The sequence below is a fragment of the Aspergillus flavus genome, chromosome 5 (genome assembly GCF_009017415.1).
Source record: "Aspergillus flavus chromosome 5, complete sequence".
Classification (NCBI taxonomy): domain Eukaryota; kingdom Fungi; phylum Ascomycota; class Eurotiomycetes; order Eurotiales; family Aspergillaceae; genus Aspergillus; species Aspergillus flavus.
In genome coordinates this window covers 2,511,533-2,539,358 of record NC_092408.1, presented here as the reverse complement: position 1 = coordinate 2,539,358, position 27,826 = coordinate 2,511,533, and the positions used below count along the sequence as shown (strand labels likewise).

The window sequence follows — 27,826 nt, the reverse complement described above, 5'->3', positions numbered from 1 at the left end:
AGTGATGAAATACTGTAAGAATATTAAATCCCATTTCATGCCTGGTGATATTGATGAGACCTCCATTGCAATGATTAAATAGAGGTAAAACAAAAGAGAGAAAGAGAGAAGTCCGCTCGCCCAGTCCGCCTTAATACTTGTAAAAGGCTGACGGAATTCAATCTATCACCATGACCTCCAAAGAAAGCATCTCGCCAAAACCCGAGGACATCGATACGCACTCAATAATTTCTATGCAGGAGTTGGACCCGTCGCCAGTGCAGGATGTATTTCCCGACCTCGAAAGTGGCCAATACATCTTTCAATCACAGGGCCGTCCATCAAAGCTTGGGGATATATCAAAAGCCGGGCAGCCTCCGTTCAGCGTAGGTCTCCGTGGACACAACTGGGACTCATGGTGTATGTCCTCATAAACTGCTTTGGGCTCTATTTGAGCTAACGGTCGGGTTACTCTAGTATCCGCACTCCAGAGATACTCAACGTACCCCCCTACTTTATTCTTTTCGCTACATTTCGCCAACACCTCTCTTTTCCCTCTAGTGACTCAGTCGGTTCCAGATAGTGAAACCTATCTGCTTCTTACGAGACCAATCTACCAGTCTCCGGGGCTTGAGCATGTGGTCCTAACCGTTCCCATCTTAGTTCATATCGCTTCCGGCATTGTTCTCCGCAATATTCGTTCTTCTCGCCGTGCACGACTGTACGGGGCGGAGACTAGGGCCCAGAGATACTCCCTGAACTTCTGGCCGCGGATGAGCCTGCAAGCGCGTCTAGGGTACTGCTTTGTTCCGTTCCTGGGCGCTCATGTCCTCGTTAACCGTGTCACACCTTTGATCGTCGATGGCGGGAGTTCGGGGATAGGTTTGGGCTATGTGGCTCATGGAATCGCACGAAACCCTGTCTTTTGGAATGTGTACTATGTGGTCCTCGCCGCTGTTGGGATGTGGCATATCATTGGAGGATGGGCTACTTGGATGGGTTGGAGGGTCACCACGGCTCAGAAGAGGCGCGGTTGTAAGAAAGGATCACTTGAGGGCTACTTGGGGTACGCGGAAAGCGAAGAGCAGGTCAAGAGAAAGAGAAAAATGCGGTGGATAGTTAATGGCGTTGCCGCGGTAGGAACAGCTGTCTGGCTCGCGGGCGCTCTGGGAATAGTTGGTCGTGGAGGCCAGGGTTCGGGCTGGGAGGCCAGTGGCTGGAATGAAATCTATAAACAAGTACCGATTCTCGGGCCCTGGCTATGAAAAGGGTGGGTGGTTGGAATACTATTTCGGACTTGATGGATGCACACAACCATTTATAAGAAGAGAGAGACAAGCTCTTCTGTCGGAGCTCATGTATGTACAGTACAGTAGTAAATAATAAAACTTGCTTGATAGCTCCAGCAAGGGACAAGAAGGATGCCAAAGAATATGGACATGTATGTATGTTGTTAATATATACTTCCGTACATGAGAATATGTTGGAGATTAAATCATGGTCCGTGCGTTATCTCCGATCTTTGTCTCTCATTTTTTTTCCCTCGTTCATTTTGTGCCGCAGACCAAACTGATAACCAACAGTTCCAAAATAAATCCTTCTGTTACCTTAAGAACCGGGTTCTCTATACCGGAGCCGATGAGCTTGAGCCTGTTAGGTCATTACCGTATCTCGACACTTCGCTTGGCTTTCGACTTTATACGGACCAATGCTCTGACATTCTCTCGACGTGAAAAGTCCCAGCTTGCCCCCGGCTTCCCAATTCCTATACGATATTGCTCTTCACGATCATCAAATATGGAGGCAGAATCATTGTCTGGTACTTTAAATCAACTCGTTCAGTATGATGGCAAAGAATATCACGCGGTGAAAGAAGGGAATGCATTCATTCTGAACCCACCTTCCCAGGCTGCAGCCTCCACAGGGACGAGAAGAAACCTCAAAGCGGAGGATGAATCTCAGTCTGTGTTCTACAATCCTATCCAGCAATTCAATCGTGACCTAAGTGTACTTGCAATCAAAGCCTATGGGGAGAATGTACTGGCTTCAAAGAAGCGGAGAGCCGAAAGGAGGCAGAGGGGGGGCGCGGTGGATGGGAAATCAACAGGCAAGAAACGGAAGAGGGAGGATGGCGATGAAGAGGAACCAAATGGTAAGCGAAGCAACTTTGACAACCAGACACCAAGCAGTGATCATCTGGACTTAGAATTGCACGCAGGAGATAATACCACGCCATCATTTACAATATTAGATGCTCTGTCTGCTACGGGTTTGCGTGCACTACGATATGCATCAGAAATTCCATTTGCTACTTGCGTTGTTGCGAATGATCTTTCGCCGTCTGCCATCAAATCAATGAAGTTGAACATCGAATACAACGGACTTGGAAAGCTCATTCAACCTAACACTGGTGATGCGCGGACTTACATGTACAGTACTCTTAACTCAGCGAACACTCAGGCCAGTAGACCGCACACTGGGAAATTTGATGTTATTGATCTGGATCCTTATGGGACGGCTGCACCGTTTATGGACTCCGCTGTACAGGCTGTCAAAGATGGGGGTTTGCTTTGCGTGACCTGCACCGATGCTGGGGTTTGGGCTTCCAACGGGTACCCGGAAAAATCATACGCATTGTACGGCGGCGTGCCAACGAAAGGTACACACTCCCATGAAGGTGGGCTACGCCTAATCCTTCACGCACTCGCGTTGTCAGCTGCTAAGTACGGGCTGGCTATCGAGCCACTTCTATCTCTATCAATCGATTTTTACGCCCGAGTCTTTGTCCGCGTTCATCGATCACCAGCAGAAGTTAAGTTTGCCTCGGGCAATACGATGGTTGTTTACAACTGTGATTCAGGCTGTGGAGCTTGGTCAACACAGCCTTTAACCCAGACGAAGCCACGACTGGATAAAAAAGGGAATCCATTCTATCATTACGGATTTGCCCAGGGACCGTTAGCAAACACGACCTGTGCGCACTGTGGGATGAAAACTCACATAGGCGGCCCAATGTGGGCGGGACCACTACATAACCCTCAATTCATCCGAAGGATCCTTGATATGCTTCTTGAGGCGGATAGAAGCGTATATCAAACGGTAGACAGGATTGAAGGCATGTTAACTACAGCACTTGAGGAGGACCTGACTCCCAACGCCTCTATAAGGAGTGGCAGTTCAGAACCTACTATCTCCAAGACTAAGGATGTGGCACTAAGTGAAGATCCAGCTATCATTCCGCGGATGGACCCGGCTCTTCGAGAGCCGTACCCTTTCTATTTCAGTTTGAGCGCTCTCTCAAAAGTCCTTCATACATCCACCATCTCTTCCGATGCTTTCCGTGGAGCTGTGCGACATTTGGGTTACCAATGTACCCGTAGTCACACCAAACCCAATAGTATTCGCACGGATGCACCTTGGGATGTAATTTGGGAGATCATGAGAGAATGGGTGAGACAAAAATCACCTGTCAAAGAAAATGCCCTTAAGCCTGGCACTGCCGGCGCTGCGATCATGGCGAAGAGCCGGGAAAACCTTCAGAAACAGAAGGAAGGCGATAAAGATCTACGTTTGCTGAAGCAAGAGATCGTGTTTGCTGCCGAAAATGGGAAGGATATCTCTGACCTAGTGACGAAAGTCGAAGCCGCCCTGTACCGTTCCGGCTTCAGGCAGGGGTTGAACCTAAGCGAGTTCGATTCTCGACCTGCCAATATGCAGAATGAGGCGCAGAGCACCAACCAAGCCCTTGCAATCAAATCTAATACCAGCACGCTGGATGTTGTTTTTGACGAGTCTCTAGGTAGAGAGGTGACCAAAAAAAGACTCGTCAGATATCAAATCAACCCACGCGCTAACTGGGGTCCCTTGAATCGAGCGTCTGGGCGCGGACAAGGCTGAGAATTCATGTCGTGTCGCATTCGACAGTGTGGCTTGTTTAGTAGCGAATTCTTCATGGAATAGAAATAATTTGTGGCAATGTGCGTCGGGGTTACTTTTATCAATCAACTTGAATATATCTTTTGCGTAAGAGGGAGAAACGTATATAGGCCGAGTCGATTACCGAGACAGAGCTCGCAACAATTGATTTTTATACAAAGATGCAAGCAGTCATCAGCACCTTAGAAGAAGTTACCTTGCTTGATAAAGCTCACAGCCAGGGGTATACAATTCCAAGGAAGAATGTGGTGACCTATGCTCAGAGAGGATTAAGAAACACTGAAAGAAGAAATTATCTATACTTAAATACATATACTCTAGCCCAGATTGCTCATCAAACCATTAGAACGTGGAAACGGCTACTGCTACTGCCTGAGAATCACTGTGGCTGATGCTGACACTGACTTGCTTCACACCGGCCTGCCTGGCCGCCTCGGCTGCAGCACCATGAAGCTGTAAAAGATGTTAGTTGCATGAATAACCAGGAAACAAGGACAGGGTTAGACTCACGTTAACAACAGGGGCCCCTGTTGCATCGTTAGTGATTTCGATGTCCTTTAAGGGAGCACCGGCACCTTTGCTGCTAACTCCAAGGGATTTGAAAACAGCCTCCTTCGCACTCCAGCGTCCGGCAAATGATGCCTGGGGAGAGGCTGCCTTGCGACAGTATTGCTGCTCTTGAGCAGTGAAATTTCGCTCGATGAACGTCTCATTTTCAATATTGAGAGACTCCAGGTTTTCCACATCCACCCCCACTTTGGAGTTCTCAACAGCGTGAGCCTTCGCCAGCGACTCAACTACCTGCCTTGTGCTTTCAACTCCTTTACCAGCAACTTTGGGGGGAGCTGCGGGGAACTTAAGCTCAGAGGATTTCTTGTCAACAGTAACCCGATAATCAGGGTTAAGGAAGACTTTGCTTTGAAGCTCATCTTCATATGGCGCCTTGTTCTTGGCAACAAATATGCTGTTGTTGATCAGACCGTTGTGGAAGAACCGATACGCCCTCTTTTGCCTAGCCTCAACCTTGCCCTTGTAGGCCTCAAATTGAGTGCGGTCGAGAGCAGCGTAAAGATACTTGGGGTGGATACCAATAACTTGCGCGCCCTTCTGACCAAAACCGAATGAGGTGACTGAGAATGCCTTTACACCATCCGTTTGAATACTACGGCTGGGGTAGACAATATAGTCGAACTTTTCGAGGACCTTGTCTACATTATCGGCGTTCCTGTTGCCGGGAACTAGGCCACTATCCAAAACCTGCAGGCAGCCGTTGAACATCCAAGCACCGGCCGCACCCTTGGGGTGGCCAGTCAAGTATTTCTGGAAGATACCCAGGACTGCATTTCCCTTCTTACGGCCCAAATGCTTCATCTGCTGGCAAATGACATCCGATTCATTCTTATCGTTTGCGACAGTGGAGGTACCATGGAAGGAAGCGACGCCGATGTCATCAACAGTGAGGCCCCAAGTGGCAAGAGCGCCACGCAAAGGAGCAATGCGAGAGTCCTGCTTCCAGAAATTGTTGCCCAGACTGAACTGTGCGTCCTTCTCCTGGCGGACGGCCTCGCGCTCAATGTGTTGGGCTCGTTCGTGCATGTATTCGGACACATTGAGCGACTCAGAGTTTTGAGCTTCCATGGCCTCAACCTCCTCCTGAAGATATAATAACTCAGATTCCTGCCACTCCTTAATCTGCTTCTTGCGCAAATCTAACTGGCGGCGGCGGTACTTAATGTCCAACAAGGGCGATGGGAATTTACCAGGGTTCTCGCGCGCAGTAGTAAGGACACCCTGCCCTGGTGCAGGAACCGAGCGACCGATCTTGTCGGTAGCCGTAGTTGTCAAAGCAATAATACCATAGATTGGCACCCCCATGTCCAGTGCGAGCTGAGCGCTCATAATGAGCTGCATACCGCAACCTTGCGATTCCATGAAGCCAGCACGTGTAGTCGTGGTGGGACGCGACATCTCCTGCGGTGTACGCCCGTGGGCGAACTCGTCCTCGGCATTACTAGTAGCCTTCATGTTGGCGAACTCATATGAGCCCTCTTCCTGGAAGTCATCAAAGCCACCAACAAAACAGACGCGGGCCTTTCCTTCGACAATAGTCTCGTACCCGATGTCAACAGACTCCACAGCCGTTGCACAAGCACCAACAGGTGTCTTGATAGGTCCAGTAGAGGAGAGTAATAACATGTTGACCCACGCACTCATAGTGTTGATGAAAGACTCTTGCAAGATATCCTTCTGAAGTGGCTTGTCTAGGTACCGATCCTTGTACATTCCTCGCAAGGCATGGGTTCCTCCAATTCCAGAGCCGATGCAATTACCCACCTCGGATAAGTGGACATACTTGTAGAACTCGTAAGGATCAGTGATACCGGCCGAGAGCATCGCTTCAGCAGTACAGACAAGAACAAACAGGGTCACTGGGTCAACCTGCTCGATGATGTCGTCGGGAATACCATATCGCTTAGCGTCCCAGCCAGTTGGCACTTGGCCTGCAACAAGGCGATCAAACTGGAGAGCCTTGGGAATCAATAGGTTGGCGCCCTTCTTGAGACGGACGGTGTACTCTCCAGATTCAGGAACTTCAAAGATCTCAACTTTGTCACCATGCTCTCGCTTAAACTCTTCAGCGGTTTCTTTAGAGGCCTCGAATGGATCCAAATCCTCCTCAATGACAATCTCCTGAAGGAGCTGCTTCTTCTTGGGGTCATAACCCTTGAATAGCTCAGGTTCGATAAGGCGAATACCAGAGTGTTCAAGAATATACTTCTCATACTTCGGTTTGACATCTTTGTCGTCTACTGGTTCCCCAGTCTTTGCATCAACCCAGCCCGAGTATGACTTGCCTTTCAGCGGACCGTTGTGGTGTTTGATAAGTCCCATGATCCATGCCATTTCCACACACCCCTCAAGAGAGAATTTTCCATGAGCTTCCATTTCCCAACGGGTTCGCGAGTTACCCCAAGGTCCGACTTCTGCAAAACCAGTAACAACAACAACCTTGTCCAAGTTGACCATGCCCTTGAGAGTTTCATTAAGGGGTTGTATTTCCTCGTCCCAGCTGGGGAGTTTCGGAAACTCGAACTTGATATTGGCTCGAGGCTCAGCAACAACACGCTTGTACAGCGCTTCACTGTCTTCTCCATTCACAACCTTGTTCTCAATGGCAGTTTCTTTGATCACCGCTTGGCGAATGTCGCTTGTCTCCATGATGTCGGTACGGAGCTTAGTCATAAGGCTTTTCAGGTCAGGAATGAACTGCAGTCCACCATTCAAATCGGCCCACACAGGGTCAAGCTGACACAAATTGACAATTGCAGGAGCCATGAGACCCAGCAAGTTGAAAGCCATCTCCTGCTGAGAGAAAGTGCGGACGCCAAGTTTCTCAACTCCTTCCGCGACCATATTGTTTCCACCCATCAAACCCGTGCCGCGAGTCCAGCCAATAACAGCACCGCAGATGGTAAGGTAGTTACTCCAACTCTCTGAGTACCAACGGTTGAAGAGCGTCTCCAGAGCTAGCTTGGACTCGGAGTACAAACCATCATTCCCGAATGTACCGTGGTTTGGTGATAGGGGAAGGATTACCTGGGCCGGTCGTGTTTCGAAGCCATTGCTCTGCTTTTGAGACTTGATACAGCCTAGGAGCCGCAGGAGGTTGGTCAACATGATGCGGTGAGCAAGCTCCGACTTGGAATCGATCGAATCAATCTCCCGACCATTTTCTGGGATGGCAGCGAACGGGACAACATAGTCTAGGTCCCAGCCCAGGCCCTTCTTCGTATCATATATGTAGTTGACAAGGGCTTCTACATCTTGTTTGCTACCTTGGTTGAAAGGGACCACCACAAGCTGTGAGCCACGGGCGCCGTAGCGGGCATACATGGCTTGATAGTACTCCGTGACTTCACGCGAATAACGGCTTGTGGTCACAACCACCTTGGCACCACCGCTAATCAGGCCCTGTAAGACTTCGGCACCAATAGAACCAGCACCGGCACCAGTCATGAGAACGTTCTTGCCCTGGAATGTAAGACCTGACCGCGCGGCCGACTCCATCACATCAAGATAGGTACCAGTGAGCTTCTTATTATACTCCCACCCATGCTCGGTCTTCTTCTTGAGATGTAAAAATGGAATGGTTTCGACCTTGCCAGCTCGAGGGCTGCCGTTGTGCTTTTGACTAGACCGGTTCGATCTCTTCCCGTTGCCGTTCTCTGGAGGCATGATTTGGTTCTCGTTCATGCTGAGGGCACGGATGACTTCCTTATACAGTGCATTGAATTGTAACTGAGAAGATTTAGATAGACGATGTTGCCTGCGAATGAGTTTGTAGACACTGCGAAGGTCATTTTGCACTTTAGCCCGGTTACTGTACTCGGAGATGGGACCGCCTTCCGCCATTTGTTTCACGTAGTGCTCCAACTTGCGGGCGCTGGCTCGGGGAACCTCCTTATAGCCAATATTTCCTCGGGCGTCAACAGTTGTCTGGGGGCCAGTGGGGATCGCCACATCCTTGTACACGGGGGCAACCCCGAGAACTTCCTTGCAATTCTCAATGAGCTGCTCACCAAGCTCCTTCGCCAACTGATATGTCTCGCCGCGATCAGTAGGACAGTTGTCGATGTGATACTGCATGAAATCAAGGAGAAGAGGGTTCGACCGATTCATGATGCGTATACACTGGCTCACGATTTCACGATCAACGACCCTCAGTCTCCCAAAGATGATATCATAGTACATGCTCAACGCGTCCTGACGGGCCCAATTCCAGGAAGAGTCATACACACGGGCCTTAAGAGGATCAAAGGAGGGCTCAATGCCGGAAGCGTAGAAATCACCGTGCTCCGCTTGCCAAAGATCTATCTGGGCCTGCAAAGCCCTCTGGGTTTCCTGGGAGGTGATGAAAGCTTTTTGGCCTGCGCGCAAATCCATCTTCAGGTACCGTGCGATAATCTCAAGTTGCTGCTTGAATAAGGCCCTTTGATCCTTGGTCAGAGCATCAATTGCTGCCGGGTCCATGAGCATGCCTCCCGCTCCCGCACCACTGTCGCCACCAGCTGCTGGAGCAGAGAGGTTGATTCCTGCGCTGGCGGCGTACTTGTTGGTCACGTCATCAAGGTATGCCTTAGCGTCCGCCTCCGATCCAATACGAGATGCGGGTTCCATTGTAAGGGCGAGAAGGAGAACACCGTCTTGTCTGCCGGATCCCAGGCCCCATCGTGTTTCGAGGTACTTTCGAACGGCTGTAATGTTGAAACCTCCGGGCATCTTGGATGAGACCAAGCGAGCAATGAGTGAGGAGGATTGCTTGCCCAGTTGTCCATTGAATGTTGCCTGCATGGAAGCACCGAGCTCATCAAGAGGGGTGTCCTCTGGCTTCTCTGGTGTGGAACCGAATTCCTTACCCAAATCTCCGAGAATTTCATTTTGCAGAGTGGATTTACCTACAACATGGACAACGTCAGCTCAAGTTATATAGTGCTCGGGACGGATTCGCAAATACGTACCACCAACCAAGTCCTTGATGGCTTTACTCAGAGGCACATCAGACAAACCCTTCTTCAGCTTCTGTGCGACGAGTGTCCTGAGCACATCCACTGCTGTTACTGGAACATCCTCAACGGCTGCGGCGGGACCAGCGCTGGGGGGAGGGGCTGCTGCGGCAGGAGCCGCAGTCGCTGCCACTGGAGCAGCTGGGGCAGGTGTGCTGCTTGTGGGGGAAGCCTCGGGCTCTTCCTCCACAGGATCTACATCATAGTAAATCTCCTTTGCATCCTTGTTATAGCAGAGTATTTGGCGTTGAACGGATGTAGCAGCGTCATATGCCTCATACTTTGATGCGAGCGTTCGTCGCGCCATTCCCCCTAGCGTATCTGCGGGACCTATCTCAACAATCCTTTCCGTTCGTTTCTCCGCCAGAATAACATCTTGCGTCTCAATCCATCTCACTGGAGATGCAAACTGGTACGCCAGTAGTTCTACCAGCAAGGTGTGAGCCAGCTCCTGTTCGATTTCAGGACGCATCTTGAAGAGGGGATAATATATTAACAGCGGGAAAGAGGGTGATGATGGAGGATCGAGCTCTGAGATAAATATGCAAGTTGACCAGTTCCTCAATCGTCAATTCGTCAACAGTTGGGCTGGACTTGCAGCAGCTGTTCAAATGAAACTGACTCAAGACCAAGATATAGGGTGAGGAAAAAGTAATTAAAGAGATAATAATAAGTTTAATCCTAATTGAAGGGAGATTGTCAGTGTGGGTTGCCCTAGAGGTTTATTAAAAAGTCATGTTTTGCAGTGCCTTTGCTTGCCGGGCATAACCACTTTAAGTCAGGAAGAGGAGCAAAAGAACAAAGCACTTAGCAGAGATAGTGCTAGGCACTGTACGTACTACTCATGTAAAAGGCCTCTGAAAACAGCAACCAAAGAAAAAAAGCAAGAGGAAAGAACAATAAAAAAAAAATAGAATAGAATAAAATAAAAAACCGTGCGGTATCAGAGAAACTCACCCCAGTTGGGACCACAGGCAGTGGGGAGAAATTTGCCGATGTGGTAGAAACAGAATGAACCAAAGAAAGGAAAAGGATGATAAGGGAAGCTGAGGTGAGAGAAGGTGAAGTTGTGGATGGATGGGAACGAAATTATTGCTGGTGAGCTTTTGCTGAGTGTTGTTGGGGCGGTGGTAGGCCAGCCAGCAGTATCCGTCACCTGTAACAACTATGGTTGGTTGTATGCGTCTAATACGGTGGATGGAGCCTGTTGTGAAAAGAACAAAAAAATTAAATTAATCAATTATAAAGCAATTCCATGATATGGTCCCTCCTCAAGATGGGTGCACAGTTGAGGTAATGGGACTCGGGAGTCTAAGTGGTATTTTTCATACCTGGAAATACATTCAAGATTGTTATTGGGTACTGACTGAGCGTGTGGATACCTGCAACTACAAAGTATGTACCAGGCATTGATGAGGTGGTACCAATACGTAGACTACAAGTACATACTGTACATAGGTAGTAGGGTAGTTAGGTAGACTCGCTGGTTCTACCTAGTACATACAGTAGTACTGAATGGTTGTTACCTTAACCCCATCACATTGGGAAGGACTCGAGAGGGGACTACCCCATAGGCCCAAGGTGGACAAGCTCAGGGCAAGAAAGTATGAAAAGGGCAACGGAGCAGATAAGTGCATATCCTTTCGTATAACAATACTGGTCCGCTTGGGTAGAAAGGACCCAAAGCTGATTGGAACGAGGGGCAAATGGGTATAGGTCTGTTCGCCCTCTCCAAGTCTTGATAGTTAAACCCTTTTCTTTTCTTTTCTTTCTTTCTTTCTTTCTTTTTTGAGGTAGTGAGTTATTCAGGTATTCGAAATATCCTTACCGAAGTACGGAGTACACGCACCTATATCAGACTCATGTAAAGGGAAGGCAGGGCAACTATTCGTTTTAATAAAGGATGCTTCTATTCAAGTGAGCGAAGTCTATATATCTATAGATAGAGGAGCAAGGTTCACACGGTAAGCACCGCATACAATCAAGTTGATCAATTAAACTATATAAAAGCGTAGAGGGTATCAAGTCCGGCTCTATAAAGATGTACATCTTGTAAATAGATGACTACTCCGTAGTTCACGACAGTGAATGCCTCTATCATACTCACTGGGAAAGACCAGTTGATCTCAAGAGTTTTGCTCATCGGCTTGCCGGTAGGTATGTACCTAAAAAAGGCTAGTAGCCCTAATAAGGCCGAGTCCATCACGATCAACTCTAGGTTGTTAGGTACAGTATTGTCACGTCCCACTAGATCCAGCCCAACCGTTTTGGACCTTTGGGGAGGTTCCGCTGCCCGCCATACCTGATCTGGACGGTTCTCATTCAACCAGCCCCAAAGCTGCGGGTTTTCACCTCCGCCCGGCCGGTTCAACACAATATGTGTACTATCGGTACTCCGTATCTCTCTCTTTTTTTGGGGGGGGAGGGGGCCTGACGACTACTTTGAATTTGATTTGATGTGTGGTGATGAGGACCTTTTTTTAGTTTAACCATCATCTGTATCGGAGTACCTCTCTCTTCTTCTTTCAATTTTTTTATTTTTTATTTTTATTTTTTTTTTTCGGTACCCCATCATCAACCTTCTCTTATTATTAGTATTATTGCCATCCTTGTTTCTCCAGAACCCTTCCAAAGTCTCCTGCTCCTCCTCCCACTTACCTTTCTTGACTTTCTATTCTCTACACCATTTTTTATGTTGTAATCAAATTCCAATTCTTTTCCCTTTCTTTTTCTCCCACCTCTGCTATCCATTTCCACACCTGGGTTCATTCTCATTCCCCCACCTCTTTTTTTAATTCTTCACCTTCTCAATTTTTAATAGCTGGGTGATGGACCAGCTGATGATTTTGACCCAAGCTTAATTCAGAACCACTTTGAAGACTAGGTAAGGAAGCTCACCTTTGCTTGTTTCTGGGCTGCAATTACTCGTCTCCTTTACCTGTAATCAAGTGCAACAAGGGAAGACCCCCATCTCTGCCTAAAAAGAAAAAAAAAAAAAAAAAAAAGGGCTCAATGTTACTTCTGTTTTGCAGATACTGCACCTGTAACTCGTTTGGTATCTTTCCTGGTTTGTTCATCACACTTACATGCTATAGAATTACCCGGATTTCATTCGGCATCTCCGTCTGGCGCTTGATTTTACTGCGAAAAGACGTACGCCTAGATACGAAATCACGAGATGTATGGAACATCTACAGGCCCTCAGACGGGCATTAATACCCCGCGTTCCTCCCAGTCCTTGCGACCTCTCATACTGTCGCATGGTTCGCTGGAGTTTTCTTTCCTCGTGCCAACCTCCCTTCATTTTCAAGCCTCGCAATTGAAAGACACCTTCACAGCCTCGTTACCGGAACCAACGGACGAACTTGCCCAGGATGACGAGCCTTCTTCAGTAGCGGAGCTTGTGGCTCGCTATATTGGCCATATTGCTACAGAGGTAGAAGAGGGCGAGGATGATGCACATGGGACGAACTTGGAAGTCTTAAAGCTCGCCTTGAATGAATTCGAGCGTGCCTTCATGCGCGGCAATGACGTCCATGCTGTTGCATCGGCACTTCCAGGAATAACCGCTAAAAAGACTTCGGTTGTCAAGGCGTACTACGCTGGCAGGGCGGCTGCTGGACGACCCACCAAGCCTTATGATTCTGCGCTTTTCCGTGCTGCTTCAGATGAGAAGGCGAACATTTATACCGTTTTTGGGGGACAAGGCAACATTGAGGAATACTTTGATGAGCTGAGAGAGATTTATACAACCTATCCAACTTTTGTCGATGAGTTGATCTCCTCGTCAGCGCAGTTGCTGCTGTCTCTCTCTCGGGAGCCGGAGGCGAGCAAGTTATATCCTAAAGGCATGGATATCATCCAATGGCTGCAGGATCCTGACTCACAGCCCGACACCGATTATCTTGTGTCGGCTCCAGTGAGTCTCCCGTTGATTGGTCTAGTTCAGCTAGCACACTTCGTGGTAACTTGCAAAGCCTTGGGCCGTGAACCTAGTGAGATCTTGGAAAGGTTTAGTGGAACTACGGGCCACTCTCAGGGGGTGGTCACCGCCGCAGCCATTGCCTCTGCAACAACGTGGGAGAGCTTTGAGAAAGTTGCCAAGGATGCTCTGACTATGCTATTTTGGATCGGTCTTCGTAGCCAGCAGGCCTACCCTCGCACATCGATTGCTCCATCGGTGTTGCAAGACTCGATCGAAAATGGGGAAGGAACCCCGACCCCAATGCTGTCCATCCGAGACCTCCCAAGGTCTGCTGTTCAGGAGCACATAGACATGACCAACCAACATCTTCCAGAGGATCGCCACATCTCTATCTCTCTCGTTAACAGCGCACGGAATTTCGTTGTCACTGGTCCTCCGCTTTCGCTTTACGGTCTTAACTTGCGCCTGCGCAAAGTTAAAGCTCCTACAGGCCTGGACCAGAATCGTGTGCCATTCACACAGCGTAAGGTTCGCTTCGTGAACCGGTTCCTTCCAATTACTGCTCCTTTCCATAGCCAGTACTTGTATTCCGCGTATGATCGCATCTTGGAAGACCTGGAAGACCTGGAAATTCCGGCCAATTCTCTTGCTATCCCGGTTTTTGGCACTAAGACCGGAGAAGACCTACGTGAATCTGGTAATGCAAACATTGTTCCTGCGCTGGTGCGCATGATTACCCACGATGCCGTCAATTGGGAGCAGGCAACCGTTTTCCCGAAAGCTACCCACATTGTTGATTTCGGTCCCGGCGGTATCTCTGGTCTCGGCGTGCTTACAAACCGCAACAAGGACGGTACAGGTGTTCGTGTGGTGCTTGCCGGGGCCATGGACGGCACTAACGCGGAGGTTGGTTATAAGCCAGAACTATTTGACCGTGATGAGCATGCTGTGAAGTACGCCATCGACTGGGTCAAGGAGTATGGGCCGCGTCTTGTGAAGAATGCAGCGGGCCAGACGTTTGTAGATACTAAGATGAGCCGATTGTTAGGCATCCCTCCCATAATGGTTGCTGGCATGACTCCCACCACCGTTCCTTGGGATTTCGTGGCCGCAACAATGAATGCGGGCTACCATATTGAACTCGCTGGTGGTGGTTACTACAATGCTAAGACTATGACCGAGGCGGTTTCCAAGATCGAAAAAACTATTCCTCCAGGCCGCGGTATCACCATCAACTTGATTTATGTCAATCCCCGCGCCATGGCATGGCAGATACCCTTGATCGGAAAACTGCGGGCCGATGGTGTTCCTGTGGAGGGTTTGACAATCGGTGCTGGTGTTCCATCAATTGAAGTTGCCAATGAGTACATCGAAACTCTCGGCATTAAGCACATTGCCTTCAAGCCGGGCTCCGTGGACGCTATTCAACAGGTTATCAACATTGCCAAGGCAAACCCTAAGTTCCCCGTCATTCTTCAGTGGACTGGAGGCCGTGGTGGTGGGCATCACTCCTTCGAGGATTTCCATCAGCCCGTGCTACAGATGTATAGCCGTATCAGGCGTTGTGAAAACATCGTCCTTGTGGCAGGCAGTGGCTTTGGGGGCTCTGACGATACTTATCCCTACCTATCCGGAACCTGGTCATCTCGTTTCGGCTACCCCCCGATGCCTTTTGACGGTTGCTTGTTCGGTAGTCGCATAATGATCGCCAAGGAAGCACACACATCGAAGAACGCGAAGAAGGCTATTGCGGATGCCCCTGGCCTTGACGACCAAGATTGGGAGAAGACATACAAAGGCTCTGCAGGTGGTGTCGTGACAGTCCTCTCTGAGATGGGCGAGCCGATCCATAAACTTGCCACAAGAGGCGTTTTGTTCTGGCACGAAATGGACCAAAAGATTTTCAAACTCGACAAGACAAAACGCGTTCCCGAACTGAAAAAGCAACGCAATTATATAATCAAGAAGCTGAACGATGATTTCCAGAAGGTTTGGTTCGGTCGCAAAGCTTCCGGCGAAACCGCTGACCTCGAAGATATGACGTACGCAGAGGTAGTTCATCGTATGGTGGACCTAATGTACGTCAAACATGAGTCTCGGTGGATTGATGAATCTCTTAAGAAATTGACCGGTGATTTCATTCGCCGCGTTGAAGAGCGTTTCACTACCGCTCAGGGTCAGCCGTCTTTGCTACAGAATTATTCAGAGCTCAACACTCCCTACCCTGCCGTTGATAACATCTTGGTAGCATATCCTGAAGCGGCAACTCAACTGATCAATGCCCAAGACGTCCAGCATTTCCTTTTACTTTGTCAACGGCGTGGCCAAAAACCAGTTCCCTTTGTTCCTGCTTTGGATGAAAACTTTGAATATTGGTTCAAGAAAGATTCTCTCTGGCAAAGTGAAGATTTGGAGGCAGTTGTGGATCAAGACGTTGGAAGAACCTGCATTCTGCAAGGGCCAATGGCTGCTAAATTCTCAACTATCACCGATGAGCCTGTCCAAGATATCTTGAATGGCATTCACCAGGGACATATCAAGAGCCTTCTCGAGGATGTGTACAATGGCGATGAGACAAACGTCCCCGTCATCGAATATCTTGGAGGTCGGCTCGATGAGTCCATTGATGAGCCGGAGATTGACGGCCTCACCATCTCTGAAGACGCCAACAAGATTAGCTACAGACTGTCGTCATCTCCTTCCTCCGATCTGCCTGGGCTTGAACGCTGGCTACGTCTCCTAGCAGGCACCTCCTATTCTTGGAGGCATGCGATCTTCCTTGCCGACATCTTCGTTCAGGGCCATCGTTTCCAGACCAACCCATTGAAGCGAGTCGTTGCACCAACTGCGGGCATGTATGTCGAGATAGCCCACCCAAGTGATCCTTCCAAAACGGCCATTAGTGTGAGGGAGCCTTATCAGTCAGGGAAGCTTGTTAAGACAGTAGAGGTCAAAATGAATGAGAAGAACCAGATTAGCCTTACTCTTTTCGAGGGCAGAACTGCAGAAGGCGGCGTTGTTCCGCTGACATTCTTGTTCACTTATCATCCTGAATCAGGATATGCGCCCATCCGAGAGGTCATGGAAGGACGCAATGATCGTATCAAGGAGTTTTACTACCGCGTCTGGTTTGGAAACAGCGACGTTCCATTTGATACCCCTACGACAGCAACTTTCAGTGGTGGTCGCGAGACTATTACGTCACAAGCTGTCGCTGATTTCGTCCATGCTGTTGGCAACACAGGTGAAGCCTTCGTGGATCGCCCCGGAAAGGAAGTATTTGCTCCCATGGACTTCGCCATCGTCGCTGGCTGGAAAGCCATTACCAAACCCATCTTCCCTCGTACTATTGATGGTGATTTGCTGAAATTAGTCCACCTTTCTAATGGTTTCAAGATGGTCCCCGGCGCTCAGCCTCTTAAGGTTGGTGATGTTCTAGATACTACCGCCCAGATTAACGCTGTTATCAATCAAGATTCCGGTAAGATGGTTGAGGTCTGCGGTACCATCGAGAGAGATGGCAAACCTATCATGCATGTCACCAGTCAATTCTTATATCGAGGAGCATACTTGGACTTCGAGAATACTTTCCAGCGTAAAGACGAGGTTCCGATGCAGGTTCATCTTGCGTCGAGCAGGGATGTTGCGATCCTTCGGTCCAAGGAGTGGTTCCGCATTGATGAGCCCGATGTTGAGTTATTGGGTCAAACTTTGACCTTCCGCCTTCAAAGTTTGATTCGATTCAAGAACAAGTCTGTGTTCAGCCATGTTCAAACAATCGGTCAGGTTCTTCTTGAACTCCCTACCAAGGAGATCATCCAAGTTGCGACTGTCGACTACGAAGCCGGAGATTCTCACGGAAACCCAGTGGTGGACTACCTTCAGCGAAACGGGACATCTATCGAGCAGCCCGTGTACTTCGAAAACCCCATCCCTCTCAGTGGAAAGACACCTTTGGAGCTGCGTGCTCCAACTTCTAACGAGACCTATGCTCGCGTCTCGGGCGATTACAATCCGATCCACGTCTCACGAGTCTTCTCCAGTTACGCCAACTTGCCAGGCACTATCACCCATGGCATGTATACGAGTGCCGCTGTTCGCAGCTATGTGGAAACCTGGGCTGCTGAGAACAACATTGGTCGTGTCAGGGGTTTCCATGTATCCCTGGTTGGAATGGTTTTGCCCAACGACATGATCACTGTCAAATTGCAGCACGTCGGTATGATCGCTGGCCGTAAGATCATCAAGGTTGAAGCCAGCAACAAGGAGACAGAGGATAAAGTCCTTCTTGGTGAAGCAGAGGTGGAACAACCTGTTACCTCCTACGTGTTCACTGGACAAGGCTCCCAAGAACAAGGGATGGGAATGGAGCTGTATAGCAGCAGCCCTGTTGCTAGAGAAGTTTGGGATCGGGCTGACCGTCACTTCATGGAGAACTATGGTCTTTCCATCATTGATATCGTGAAAAACAACCCCAAGGAACTCACCGTCTATTTTGGTGGTCCCCGCGGCAAAGCCATTCGTCAAAATTACATGTCGATGACCTTCGAGTCTGTTAATGCAGATGGAAGCATCAAATCAGAGAAGATCTTCAAGGAAATCGACGAAAATACAACGTCCTACACCTATCGCTCTCCATCTGGATTGCTCTCTGCGACACAATTCACACAGCCAGCTTTGACATTGATGGAGAAGGCTAGTTTTGAAGATATGCGTTCCAAGGGACTGGTTCAAAGAGATAGCAGCTTCGCTGGTCACTCACTTGGTGAATATTCGGCACTTGCAGCTCTTGCCGATGTTATGCCTATTGAAAGCTTGGTTTCTGTCGTATTCTATCGCGGGTTGACTATGCAAGTTGCGGTTGAGCGCGATGAACAAGGTCGCTCCAACTACTCTATGTGCGCTGTCAATCCAAGCCGGATTTCCAAGACATTTAATGAGCAGGCTCTGCAGTATGTGGTAGAGAATATCTCGGAACAGACTGGCTGGCTACTTGAGATTGTCAACTACAACGTCGCAAACATGCAATACGTTGCTGCTGGAGATGTGAGTCTACCCTTTCCGCTTTCAATTATGAGCAATCTCTCTAACTAAGCTTTCCCCTTTGCAGCTCCGAGCACTTGACTGTCTTACAAATCTACTCAATTACTTGAAGGCTCAGAACATTGACATTCCCGCTCTCATGCAAAGCATGTCTCTGGAAGATGTGAAGGCTCACCTGGTTAAAATCATTCACGAATGTGTCAAGCAGACTGAGTCTAAGCCTAAGCCCATTACCCTTGAGCGTGGCTTCGCTACCATCCCTCTGAGAGGAATTGACGTTCCCTTCCACAGCACTTTCCTCCGTTCTGGTGTGAAGCCTTTCCGGTCGTTTTTGCTAAAGAAGATCAATAAGAACACTATTGATCCCAGCAAGTTGGTTGGAAAATATATTCCAAATGTCACAGCTCGCCCCTTCGAACTCACCAAGGAATATTTCGAGGATGTCTACAGGCTCACGAATTCACCGCGTATTGCTAACATTTTGGCGAACTGGGAGAAATACGAGGAGGAGAGTGAGAACGTCTCACGCGGTGGTGGTGGCACATCCGCTTAAAAGAATGGCCGGAGAAAGGAAACTCGTCGCACGAATGTTACTTCATATTGTTTTTGTTCCTCGTCTCTATTTCTACCCAAAGATGTTTCGGCTTAGCGCTGGGTGTTCAAAACGTCTATCCCAATCCTGTTTTGTTCAAGTGCTATTTATACCTCAATCCCCATTTCGTATAGATAACCTACTTTAGCATGACCTCAATAGATATTCAATTACATGAGCATATACTGAAACCTAACGCTGTGTTCACTACTATTGATTGGTTTTCCATTCAACACACGTGGCAGGATCTTCCCAATCAACTCTCCTTCAGCGTACCAGGGCGCAACAATCGATCTTCTTTGCCATAAACTCCCACATCTTTGACAATCGCTATAAACTTTCGGTGGTTCTCCTTTGACTCACCAATACGGGGACGGAATATTTTGAGCAAGTCACTACTGAGTATGCCTGAGGGGGGAATAGCAGCATGAATCTCCGCAGGCGTAGGGAAGCTTTGATTTCCAGCGCGTACTGGAGTGGAAACGCGAGTTTGCCCTTTACATATGGCCCAATCAGAACAATGCTACATAGCCAGAAGAAAATTCCCAAACAAGATGAATTAGACTTACCTCTGAATGACTCAGGGCTGCTAGCACGGCTTCCCGAAAAACTTCTACCTGCTAAGGGAGTAGGACTTCCTGCCCTAGATCCCTGGGGAGTCCCACCCTGAGAGACTGCTGGAGGATTAAGCTTGAGCTTCTTAGTTTTACCGCTTTCACTCATCTCCCCACCGGAACCTGCACCGCCATCGGCATCACTCCCAGAACCTGCACCACCAAGAGGTACGTTTCGGATACGCTTCTTGCCAAGCTGTAAAGGATTAACTCACGAATAGACCTGGAAATAGTGATAGGGAACTTACTGGCATTTGCGATGACGCAACTGGAGACATATTGCGCGAGCTTGGCTGAGGCGTGGGCTGGGAGGACAGGTCCTTGCTTTTACCCTTTTTGCGGGAAGTGTCTGTCCCACTCGCATCCGACACGTTGGGAGAACCCAACCGTTTCCGTGGTGCAGCTGCCGTGCCTTTCTTCAAGGGATCGGTATGCTTAGGGCGGCCGGACGGCGTATTGTTGCCCTTGGAGGATGCCGTTGTGTCCTTTTTGTTCTTTTCCTCTTCGGCTTTCCGCTCTTCCTCCTTTAATCGTTCAGACTCGCTATCATCAGAGCTCTAAAAAGAAAACAAAGTGTTAGTAAAGACACGAGCATATGAGATTGGATGCTTTTCTCACCTCATCGTCTGAATAAGGATTAACATCCGAGCCACTACTATAGTCATAGTTCTTTTCTCGTTTTTGTAAAGCTTTCCGAACTTTTTTTCCAAGCACACGACGAGCCTCCTTCTCTTTCTTTTCTCTCAATTCCTCTTGCTCATAGTCTTTCTCGTCTTTCAGGTCAAAAACATTGGCTTTCAACTGGTCTTGCTTGATTCTCTTCTCCGCTGCTTTTGCTTCCTCATCCTCGTTGAAAAGATCATCATGCTCTTCATCATCAGCAAATCGATCTTCTTCAAAGTCCATTTCATCGGCCTCCAACCCCTCAACTCCAGATGGAGTACCTTGTTTACCAGCGTATACTTTCCGCTGTTTAGCAAACTGCTCCAGTTCCTTTCGTTGAGCTAGTTCTTGTTGCTTCTCCATGAACCATCGTGGATCTTTAACTTTCTTTGCCATGAACTTCTCCGCTTCCTCGATAGTCAAAGCTTTGAATTGGTGTTTGGCATTGAATCTGTACCATTTTTCCACAGGGATCATCCTCATTTTCCCTGTGGCCTCAAGTACAAATACCGCATGCGTTTCGGACAGAGCAGCTTCATAGTTCCCCACCCAAATATTTTTGTTGTCGAAGTCTTCTAGATGCCACGGCAAAGCTTCTTCGTACTTGATTCGCGTCTTCGCCATCTCCTCCGGAGTCATATCTGTCTTGGACACCTGCTGAGTTTTTTGCTTGGGTACATTCGCTCTCTTCGGGGCGGATCCAGCGGATGGGGCAATTTGGGCCAGGTTCTCCGCGCGTTCCTTCTCACGGGCAGCCTTCCTGGCCTCTAACTCTTCACGCTCAACCTCATCCATCTGATGGCTAGATTCAGACATTGTTTTCTGCATGCCCTGGCTCTTCTCCGATGTCATCTCATGCGATCGGGCGCGCGGATCGCGACGTTGGAGCCTGACAGGCCTAGTGAACTGGGATTCGTCACGCGGATCGACAGTCTTCTTTGATGCGAATCTAGCAATGTGATGTTTCAAGCCTTCCCGCAATGCGCGCTTTGTCGTGACTAGGGGATAGTCCGTATATGTTTCGGATAACAATGGGCCGCTAAACCCATTGGCGGAGAAATCAGCTCCTGAAGACGAAGGCTTCCCTCTGTCAGGATGAGGCATAGATAACGGGTTGGAAGTAGCTGGTCGCGAAGAAACCGATTTTAAGGCTGGTCCATTTCCGGAGACAGGAATACCTGGTTTGGCTGCAAGTTTTTTTTTCGGTCGTACTAAAGGATCTGCTGCCTTGGGGCGACGAATTCTCATGGGTGGAGGTCCATTTGAACCTGTCGGAGTCCGCGCGTTTAGGTCGTTCGTAGGTGTAGCCATGTTACCGGTATGCTTTCAGACACGTGAAGCTCCTTCGGAGATACATGTACCTAGATCGTAGAAGTCCCGCTTGCACGAGGTACATATATCAAGAAAAGGAAACAGCGTAGTATTTGAAGCAAAGACAGGATTGTCTTGGGTACTAAAGGAGTTGTCAAAGGAAAATGAAGATGGCAAATGTTGATTGATGTAGCAGCGGAGTGGAGTGTCACTCGGCTGAAATGGACTGTTCACTTAGGTAAGCACAGCTACGGAGTATCTCGTGCCTGGTATATCCCACTCCACCCAACATCTCAACTTCTGCCACCCCTTATTCACTTGCCCTGTCACTGTGGCATCACTTTCGCTTAGGCAGAAGGGCAGTTCACAGATTTTCTCAAAAACAAAGGACAAGAAGTTAAAAGAAGAGACTGAGGAACGAACCTCTTTCCCTTTCACATCATGCTCCTTCCCGCCATCGCGTTATCATTCTTCTCTCAGTATCTACATCTTGAACACCTATGTTCCCATTTATATCCCGCTTCTATTGATTGACTTTCTCCCCAGTGCTAGAAGACGGTCAGTATTGGCAGTCACATCGCTCACTCGATTAAAAGCCTCATCTTGTAGCCCTCTCCATTTCCTACTATCTAGCCTCTTGCACTTGGACTATCAACAATTAATCATGCAACATTCTGTTTCATCTGCCGCACCCGTTATGACTGATAAAAGACGCGGCCTTGCACATAGGTCTGCTGCCGCTACTCCTATATCATCAGGAATGGATGGCCTGCCTTGTCATGTCATTGATATGCTAAGTCATGCCAGTGCGCAACTGTTATCCCAACAGCAGCCAGCAATCGCTAGCCACTATGCGAATCACCGCGATATCCAGCTCAGCCCTAGCAAATCGACTCATCGTCAAAGAGGGTTCCTTTCAGAGAGCCACGTTGAAGAGCGCACGATGAACGACAAGACTGATACATACCCTGTGCACTATCAATCAGTTTTGGAGATTGCACACGCCAGTAATCCAGCTAGCTATTCCTATTCGCATGCTCCCAGAACCCGGTTTGGTGATCAACAGTCTGATCCTTGCAGGCGAGTTCAACTTCAGATAAACTATTTGAACTCCCTAGCAGCCCGAGTGCCCTCTTTCGGCTCGCTGGCTAGCGAATTTCGCAGCAAGGAAACCCTACGGATTTTCCTAACTAACATTGCCCGGGAAGCGCTTGAGAGGCATACCAAGCAGCACGGCTATACCATTAAAGAGAAAACCTTTGACCTCAAATGCTTTGGCAGTCTGCGGAATGGTTTCGCATTGCCTGGGGCTGACCTTGATCTTGTAATGACCACCCACGGAGAAGTGTTCCCAAAAGATATAGAAGCAAGGTGTCCTCAGATTTTGTATAAGGCATTCACTGATGCCGGCTTCGATGCTCGGATAATCCAAAAAGCCAGGGTGCCAATCGTCAAATTGTACGAAGCTCCTTCCCAAGGAGTCTCAGCCTCGCTCGGGGTTGAAAGCAAAGGACAGAGTAATTACCATTTTCCAAAACAGACTACAAACCCCGAGGCGCTGTCTTCAGTAGGCATTCAGTGTGGCATCAACCTTTCTGGGTGCCTGGTACTATACAATACCGAATTACTTCGCTGCTACGCCCTCTGCGATGAAAGGGTGCGTGTTGTCGGTGTATTCGTGAAGATGTGGGCCAAGGCTCGAAAAATCAATCGTCCCTACCATGGCACACTCTGTTCGTATGGCTACATTCTCATGGTCATCCATTACCTGATGAACGTGGTAGACCCGCCTTTGGTTCCTAATCTTCAGCTTCTGGGTCGGCTGTCCCCTAGACACTTTAGCACTACGGGTCCTAACAAGTACGATATCCGTTTTTCCAAAAATGAGACCGAACTTAGGAGGAAAGCCTGGTATAATATGACTTCTGGTAATCGGCAATCCGTCGGCGAGCTGCTTCGTGGCTTTTTCGCTTACTATGGAAGCCGATGCAAAACTACACCCCCAGGCGCTTTCAATTGGATCCAAGACGTTGTTTCGATTCGCACGCAGGGTGGCATCCTTTCCAAGCTGGAGAAAGGTTGGAACACCGCGAGGACTGACGAACATGGACGTCGACTCCGGTTCCTCATAGCAATTGAGGACCCCCTCGAACACAACCATAATGTAGGCGAAACTGTCACAGACAAGGGCCTGGAAGCTATCAGAGCAGAGTTCTCCCGCGCTCAGATCATTATACGTAGAGTCCAGGAAATCCCAGGAGTCGGGTGGGAATGGCGAACAGACAATGGCCATGTAGGTCAGAATCTACTTGCTGAAGCGGAAGATAACTTAAACCGACAACAACCCTGTGGAACCCCCGAATTCGCAGGATTCAAGAATGACCAGGTGTCCAGTACTCGCGGTGTGAATTTCTCAAGTGAAATTCATGCCTACAACAGACTTATCTGCCCCTCGGCAGCTGCCCAGAAGCAGCGGACACAGCGCGAGAATTTTCATCGACAAACTACTCTCGCTGCAAACACGATGCGACGAATGCTGCGTATTCCAGACGGCCAAGATCCAGGTGCTTCCTACGGGGTGACTCTTGATTCAATGCAATTCCATAGTCCATATGCAACCCATAGAAAGGACTCGGCTGCTCAAAGGCAAATGAATCAATGCGAAACGGATACTACCAATGTTGAGCTACTTGCTATACTTCCATTCAATGAAAACCTACTTTAGCTTTGTCATTAAACAGTTTTCCGTTTGTTATTCTAGCCTCGGGTTCAGTGTCATCATGATGGCATGCACTGCTGGCGTTCAAATCAAAGCTTTCCACACTGCCACTTAATTCTTAACAAAGAGTTCTTATTTGGTAAAAAGATAAGTAAAGGAACTCCCAGTATGCACCAACTCAAAAGAGTTCTACCACCTGCTGGTCATCGTGTTCCTGCTGTATACTCCCAGGCTGACCAGCATTTTCCCCCTCCTCATCACGCATCAAGATCTGAACCAGCCTGTCGCAAGCTTCTCGAACATCCTCGTCATCGACGTTCAGATGACATTCTCGGATTATAGGATAGACCTGCACCTCCCTCATTCTATCTCGCCCTTCCCGAGTTGTTGTTAGCAACAGTAACGTTTCAAGATGTGTTACAATAATGCTATTTTCGCTATCTCTCTTTTTGTCTGGGGGTAGCAGCTGAAGGTCTGGCAGCATCGTCAATGTTTCTTCTTCGCCAAATTCTTCCGGGCCTGCTATCGGCAGCAGTATGTATGGAAGGAGATTGGCTTCGTCTTCAGAGAAAAGGGTGGGGTGGAATGCGATGTCAAACGCGACATTCTTGATTGTTGATGCAACTCCCCTTCTCCGAATTGAGCTTTGATGTTCGGTGAAAACAGTAAGCTTCGTTACAGGCACCACGCCGTCATACTCCTGGCGCGAGGTAAAATACGCCCGACCTTCCTTAGACTTCGACATGTCGGCAAATACATAAGACAGGTAGTCATAGGTGGCATTTTTGTTGAGAGCGCCCTCGGCACCTTTCACGAAACAATCCATCAGCTGATCCATTACATTGGGGGAAGTGGACACCTGCTCTGGGACCCTTCGTTTTATGGTTAGCAGTTTCTTCATTTTCTCCGACTTGACCAAGTTGGCCAAAAGCATCGACACATCATCCGCATTCGGCTCCTTGACGTTCTAATGCCGCATGTATTAGTTAGGACGTGTGTCGTCCCGCGTCGAGTACGGAGCACTCACCGTCACTTTTGTGAAAAGGGTCTCGAGAAAAGCATCGTCATCCGCAAGATTGGCCAATACGTCTTGGTCAGCCGAGAGGTTGATAAGCATTGTCAGGGCATTTTTTGCGATTGGCTATTCAGTAAGCGACCTGGCCAGGATTCGACCGGGCGGGCACTAACAGTGTAATCTCGCACTAAAAGCTTCAGATCTCGCACTGGCAGAAGCTGATGGCGTTTGAACAAGTTCGGTTGGGCAATTGAGAAACCAAGGAGGTTTTCGCAGGCTAGGACAGGTTATTATAGAGCATCCACGAATGGTCACAGAAGGGAAGTTGTTTCTCCAAACTGTTCACTGGGTTTATCGAGGGTTCCTATTACCAATTTGTCTGATTTGAGTGTTTCCATGATGAAGGAATTCGACAAGCTGAAGTACAATGGGAAATTCGTTAGGCAAACAGCCCAGGCATTGCTGCAGAGTGCAGGAAACAAACCTCCTCCAGTTCGGTGGGCATGTTGAAGGTTATCTAGGTATATATCTAACCCAGTGGTAAATGAATTTAGTGTGAATATATGTAGTTAAGTTTCCTGAATGGAAATATAGATACACAGCAGGCAAATGCCTCGAGTAGTGAGCGGCGTTTGGGGAGTATCAACAGTCCTCTTTTTTTTATTTTTTTTTTTTTTTGTCTGGTTGTGTTGTGAATAAATTAATTGTGGGGTTTTCCAGACGTAGCTCCAATGAGATTTTTATACATATACAACGGATAGTATAAATTTATAATAAATCAGAATTACCCCTCACGACGTCACAAAAGGTGGGGTTATCTTTTTAATTTTTATTTGTTTTTTTTTCCCGCTCATTATATATATATATATACTTTTTTACAAACTTCAGAAAAGGCGAAAGTACAAGGAAAGGTCCAAAAGGAGACGACCTTCTCAAATGATATAGAGACTTTCAAATTGACTACGCATTAAATGATCCGTGCTCCATTTTGATTATACCGAGTAAGCCTTTTGTCCTTCACTTCAATCCGGTCTAGGTACGTACATATGTAGATACAGGCCCCCCACACACAAACCGGTACACTAGATTTAATGAATTACGAGAACGCGGCACGGCACCTCCCATTCCTAGATGGACACCTTTGCCCCAATTCTTCTGTACCTGTTATCTTTATTTGTTTGACTGTTACCCGCCGCACTGGAACAAGCAAAATTAAGTCAAGAGGAGATACGCCCCCATACTCATCTCTTCTCCCCATCTACACCACTTACACGTCAGATACTCCCGCCATTTAGCTTTCCCACATATATACACTGTACACATAGTTTGCAACCAAAACTGCTCCATTCCAAAACATGACGCCAGAAACAAGCAGGACCGATGGTGGCTTGCCCGACCTGAATCATATCCATGATTCCCTCATTGAGATAGCATACAAAGCCGGAGAAATCATCATGGGTGCTCTCCCCACTACGGATGGTATTGGATCGAAGAAGAATAGTACGCACAAACCCGAACGGCCAAGTATAGGATGAGTAAACCAGCTTGACTCACAACTTTAGGTGCGGATCTTGTCACCCAATATGACCGTGCGGTTGAAGAAATGATACGCACAGCGTTGAAGGAAAAATACCCAGATTACCAGTATGTATACCATGCCTTCCGCCCCTTCTTCCCGACCAGACTCTCATTTGATTGTCCGTAAAGTTATCATATATTGCCCTGTAGTTGTGATTTATTCCTTACGCATCGTTAGGTTCCATGGGGAAGAGACATATGACCCAGGTCATCCCTTGACCACGGCCCCCACTTTTGTGATTGACCCCATCGACGGGACAATCAATTTCGTACATGGCTTCCCTCATGCCTGTGTGTCTCTTGGGTTTGCCGTTGACCGGGTTCCCGTGGTTGGTGTCGTATACAATCCGTTCGATAACACCCTTTACTCTGCTATCCGTGGCCAAGGGGCGTTCCTGAACCGCAGTGTCAAACTTCCACTCAAGGGAACAGACCTCGAGCCACTGCAAGGCCTGCAGAACTCCCTCATCGGTGTTGAGTGGGGATCCGATAGAAAGGGGAGGAATTGGGAAACAAAGGTACGGACCTTGGAGAAGCTCGGCCAAGCTAAAGATGAGGGGGGTGCAATGGTTCGCTCGATGCGTAGCATGGGTTCGGCCGCACTCAACCTCTGCGCGGTAGCCGCTGGCACTCTTGACTTGTACTGGGAAGGCGGCTGTTGGGCATGGGATGTGTGTGCTGGCTGGGTTATCCTCACTGAGGCCGGCGGTATCATGGTTGATGGTAATCCCGGCGGGTGGCAGGCCGTCATAGACGGAAGAGTCTACCTTGCTGTCAGAGCTTCTCCAAGCCAGATTGGTCAACGGGAGCTTGTTGAGGAATTCTGGGCAAATATTCAAGGGAAGCTTGAGTATTGACGTACCCGTCGTACTGGCACAAGCCTACTA

General features: G+C 48.5%; 7 protein-coding genes across 7 annotated transcripts; 4 read left to right on the top strand and 3 right to left on the bottom strand.

Annotated features, from left to right (window-relative positions):
* Positions 1–170: 170 nt before the first annotated feature.
* On the top strand, positions 171–3,876 carry F9C07_2204106 (N2,N2-dimethylguanosine tRNA methyltransferase; the record flags this gene model as incomplete). Its single annotated transcript, XM_041293042.2, has 3 exons — positions 171–399; positions 457–1,115; positions 1,822–3,876. 3 exons carry the CDS (start codon positions 171–173, stop codon positions 3,874–3,876), a joined length of 2,943 nt encoding a protein of 980 aa, XP_041147821.2.
* A 381-nt stretch (positions 3,877–4,257) lies between these two features.
* F9C07_8603 (uncharacterized protein) lies at positions 4,258–9,951 on the bottom strand (the record flags this gene model as incomplete). The annotated part of the gene is made up of 3 exons (XM_071511797.1): positions 4,258–4,368; positions 4,426–9,371; positions 9,435–9,951. 3 exons carry the CDS (start codon positions 9,949–9,951, stop codon positions 4,258–4,260), a joined length of 5,574 nt encoding a protein of 1,857 aa, XP_071364469.1.
* Positions 9,952–12,657: 2,706 nt separating this feature from the next.
* Positions 12,658–19,000, top strand: F9C07_8602 (putative fatty acid synthase beta subunit; the record flags this gene model as incomplete). The annotated part of the gene is made up of 2 exons (XM_041293041.1): positions 12,658–18,450; positions 18,515–19,000. 2 exons carry the CDS (start codon positions 12,658–12,660, stop codon positions 18,998–19,000), a joined length of 6,279 nt encoding a protein of 2,092 aa, XP_041147818.1.
* Positions 19,001–19,241: 241 nt separating this feature from the next.
* Positions 19,242–21,959, bottom strand: F9C07_1676229 (uncharacterized protein). The gene is made up of 4 exons (XM_071508302.1): positions 20,272–21,959; positions 19,902–20,210; positions 19,609–19,849; positions 19,242–19,534 (listed from the first exon to the last, which is right to left on the bottom strand). Exons 1-4 carry the CDS (start codon positions 21,625–21,627, stop codon positions 19,296–19,298), a joined length of 2,145 nt encoding a protein of 714 aa, XP_071364468.1. The 5' UTR covers positions 21,628–21,959; the 3' UTR covers positions 19,242–19,295.
* Positions 21,960–22,291: 332 nt separating this feature from the next.
* Positions 22,292–24,352, top strand: F9C07_8600 (putative zinc finger protein; the record flags this gene model as incomplete). The annotated part of the gene is made up of 1 exon (XM_041286434.1): positions 22,292–24,352. One exon carries the CDS (start codon positions 22,292–22,294, stop codon positions 24,350–24,352), a length of 2,061 nt encoding a protein of 686 aa, XP_041147816.1.
* Positions 24,353–24,438: 86 nt separating this feature from the next.
* F9C07_1676300 (DNA-binding protein) lies at positions 24,439–26,209 on the bottom strand. The gene is made up of 4 exons (XM_071508303.1): positions 25,846–26,209; positions 25,733–25,778; positions 25,374–25,638; positions 24,439–25,313 (listed from the first exon to the last, which is right to left on the bottom strand). Exons 3-4 carry the CDS (start codon positions 25,461–25,463, stop codon positions 24,525–24,527), a joined length of 879 nt encoding a protein of 292 aa, XP_071364467.1. The 5' UTR covers positions 25,464–25,638; positions 25,733–25,778; positions 25,846–26,209; the 3' UTR covers positions 24,439–24,524.
* A 507-nt stretch (positions 26,210–26,716) lies between these two features.
* Positions 26,717–27,796, top strand: F9C07_8598 (putative inositol monophosphatase; the record flags this gene model as incomplete). Its single annotated transcript, XM_041293040.1, has 3 exons — positions 26,717–26,861; positions 26,924–27,005; positions 27,118–27,796. 3 exons carry the CDS (start codon positions 26,717–26,719, stop codon positions 27,794–27,796), a joined length of 906 nt encoding a protein of 301 aa, XP_041147814.1.
* Positions 27,797–27,826: the final 30 nt, after the last annotated feature.

Bases quoted from the DNA above. Each gene is read 5' to 3' on its own strand.
- F9C07_1676229 (XM_071508302.1), bottom strand. From the start codon at position 21,627: ATGGCTACACCTACGAACGACCTAAACGCGCGGACTCCGACAGGTTCA. The intron at 19,850-19,901 runs GTAAGTTCCCTA...AATCCTTTACAG, and splicing joins TTGCGTCATCGCAAATGCCA to CTTGGCAAGAAGCGTATCCG. The intron at 19,535-19,608 runs GTAAGTCTAATT...CCATATGTAAAG, and splicing joins CAGCCCTGAGTCATTCAGAG to GGCAAACTCGCGTTTCCACT.
- F9C07_1676300 (XM_071508303.1), bottom strand. From the start codon at position 25,463: ATGCTTATCAACCTCTCGGCTGACCAAGACGTATTGGCCAATCTTGCG. The intron at 25,314-25,373 runs GTGAGTGCTCCG...ATGCGGCATTAG, and splicing joins CCCTTTTCACAAAAGTGACG to AACGTCAAGGAGCCGAATGC.